The sequence below is a fragment of the Tupaia chinensis genome, unplaced genomic scaffold, assembly GCF_000334495.1.
Source record: "Tupaia chinensis unplaced genomic scaffold, TupChi_1.0 Scaffold000078_1, whole genome shotgun sequence".
NCBI classification, from domain to species: Eukaryota; Metazoa; Chordata; class Mammalia; order Scandentia; family Tupaiidae; genus Tupaia; species Tupaia belangeri.
In genome coordinates this window covers 1,406,165-1,408,919 of record NW_006159539.1, presented here as the reverse complement: position 1 = coordinate 1,408,919, position 2,755 = coordinate 1,406,165, and the positions used below count along the sequence as shown (strand labels likewise).

At 66.9% G+C, this 2,755-nt stretch overlaps 1 protein-coding gene across 1 annotated transcript in view; it reads left to right on the top strand.

Annotated features, from left to right (window-relative positions):
* The window catches only part of ISL2 (ISL LIM homeobox 2), a 7,596-nt gene that overhangs the window by 1,269 nt on the left and 3,572 nt on the right, over positions 1-2,755 (top strand). Inside the window, 3 exon segments of the mRNA XM_006142595.3 lie at positions 1-175; positions 1,822-2,105; positions 2,554-2,582. The exon segment at positions 1-175 is cut by the window's left edge and continues 21 nt beyond it. Coding sequence (XP_006142657.1) covers positions 1-175; positions 1,822-2,105; positions 2,554-2,582 — 488 coding nt within the window.

Below are 2,755 nucleotides of genomic sequence, written 5' to 3'. Positions count from 1 at the left end.
GTGCCCTCCCGCTGCCCCGTGTGCAGCCGCCAGCTGCTGCCCGGGGACGAGTTCTCGCTGCGGGAGCACGAGCTGCTCTGCCGCGCCGACCACGGCCTCCTGCTCGAGCGCCCCGCCGCCGGCAGCCCGCGCAGCCCTGGCCCGCTCCCCGGCGCCCGCGGCCTGCATCTATCAGGTAAGGCCCGCGGAGCCTGCGCCGCCTGCGAGAGAAGAGTGCTGCGTGTGTGTGTGTGTGTGTGTGTGTGTCTGTGTGTGTGTGTGTGAAGGGGGGCGTGCTTGTGCTCCCAACGAAAAGTTGTCAGTGGCGTGTGACCCCAACCATGTGTCCTTGTGTGCTTTTTCCGTTGGGGTGCAGAACTGCGTGCTAGGAGCAGGCGCTGTGCCTGCCGTGTGCAGGGGGTAATTGCGCGTGCATGGCTGTGTGAGCACCGGCAAGTGAGCGTCCTGCCCTCCCCAACCGGCAGTATTGGGGCCACGGTGCTAGGAGCAGCAGCGGGAGTGACAACAGGGAGCCCTGAGTGGTGCCTGTCTGGGGGCCAGTGTGCAGGAATTTCCTTGAGTGTGTGTTTTGTCAGAAGAAAGCTAGAGCTGCCTGGGGGCATGTATGTAAGTAACAGGGCTCCCAGCCGAGCTGGGGGGCCTCAGCCGGCCTGGGGTTCCCGCGGGCCAACCAGCGACCACCCAGCCAGAGCTGGCTGGCTGTTAGAGGCCCGGCCTGTCCAAGGATTTAAGAGAGTCCTGGGGCGCTAGAGCAGGCCTCCCCAGGATACCCGTGTCCTACGTGTCCTACTGGGAGCTGGCCGGAGGTGGGGTTTGAGTGCACAGAGGTCGGTAGGGATGGTGAGAAAGGGACCTCAGCCCAGGTCAGGGTCCCCCCAGGTGACTGCCGGCGGTGGCACCAATCTCCAGGCAGGCTGAGGCTCTGGGAGTGAGTGGCCTTGCCCGGGCCCTCCTTTCTCTGCATTTCCACTTCCACCCTATAGGCTGAGGACGTGGGGCTGAATCGGCTATTTGTAAATATTTATCCAGAGCTGGAAATGCCCAAAGGGGGCCCCAATCCTTAAAGTGCGGTGTCCCTGGTGCAGACCTGGCGGGTGGCGACGTGAAACAGGAGGGCGGAGTATCCATGCACCCCTTCTCGGCTCGGAGAGGCTCCCTTTTGTTCACGGCGGCTCGTGAGCTGCAGGAGCCAGGCTGCTTTTCCCGGGCGGGGGGGAACCCCGGGCCAGCCCGGGGGCCTGCCGGAGGGTCTGGCGGGTGGGCGGCCTCCGGGCCGGGAACCCACGCGTCGAGGGAGGAGAACTGGGCGCCAGGGCCAGAGGGCCGGTAGCAAACAGGCATTGCGGGCACTGGAGGCCGTCCATGCCCCGGGCAGGGTCTTCCGGACGCAGAGCGCGGTTCAGTCGGAACCTGTTCTGGGGTCCGCATCGATCTCATTGCCCTCCTAAGTCCTCCTTCTTCCTCTTCTTCCCGATGGCCTCGCTCGTACCTTGGGGCCCAAGCGGGTGTTCGTAGGGTCGGACGAGGGGAGCAGGCACAGCCGGAGCAGCGCCTCCCGCCCGCAGCGGCCTAGCGCCAGGCGCCCGGCTTGCGCTTGGGAGGCGCGGCGGGGCAGCCAGGCCCGGGACCAGGGAAAGACGAAAAAGCACGGCTCCCTCCGGGCAGGGCGAACGGGTGCGCGGGGAGACGAGCGATACCAGGAAATGCACGGAGTCAGAGAAACGAAATCCGGCCCGTGAGGTCTCGGCCGCCTCCCGGCAGGGCGCGGGGCGGGTGGGTGGCGGCCGGTCGCTCACCTCTCGCCCCACTCTGTCCTCGCAGACCCCGGGTCGGGCCGGCAGCCCTCGCTGCGCCCGCACGTGCACAAGCAGACGGAGAAGACGACCCGCGTGCGGACCGTGCTCAACGAGAAGCAGCTGCACACCCTGCGGACGTGCTATGCCGCCAACCCACGACCGGACGCGCTCATGAAGGAGCAGCTGGTGGAGATGACCGGCCTGAGCCCGCGGGTCATCCGCGTCTGGTTCCAGAACAAGCGCTGCAAGGACAAGAAGAAATCCATCCTCATGAAGCAGCTGCAGCAGCAGCAGCACAACGACAAGACGGTGAGAGGCCGCGCGGCGCGAGCAGCTCCGTGGCCGGTTCGCGCCGGGGCATCTGCGTGCGTTGCCTGGTCCGCCCTGGGGAGATGGGGGGACGCCCGGAATAGCTCGTGTGCCCTCAGCACGAGGCCTGCTTGGGTTTAGGCGCCCTAATTGTTGCGCCAGCCTGCAATCTTCTGGTCCCAGAGGCAGCTGGAAGTTGGGGTCCTCTGCGCGGCGAGGAGCCAAAGGCGGCACCTCTGTGCAGCGCCCCAAGTGGGTGGCGAGTTGCGCGTTTCCCTCCGATGGCTTGGTCTGAACACTTTTCCTCTGCACACCGGCCGACGCATGGGGACGCCCCGAGGCTGGCGTGTAAAGGCACATTAGAAGACCCCGGTCTCCCCCAGTCGCACAGGTGGTGGAACAGACAAGCCCTAACCCGAGAGCGCCCCGCCTTCTGCTTGTCCCACAGAGTCTGCAGGGACTGACCGGGACGCCCCTGGTGGCCGGCAGCCCCATCCGCGGGGGCCGGCCAGCCCCATCCGCCACGAGAGCGCGGTGCAGGGCAGCGCAGTGGAGGTGCAGACCTACCAGCCGCCATGGAAAGCGCTCAGCGAGTTCGCCCTCCAGAGCGACCTGGACCAGCCCGCCTTCCAGCAGCTGGTGCGGCCCTG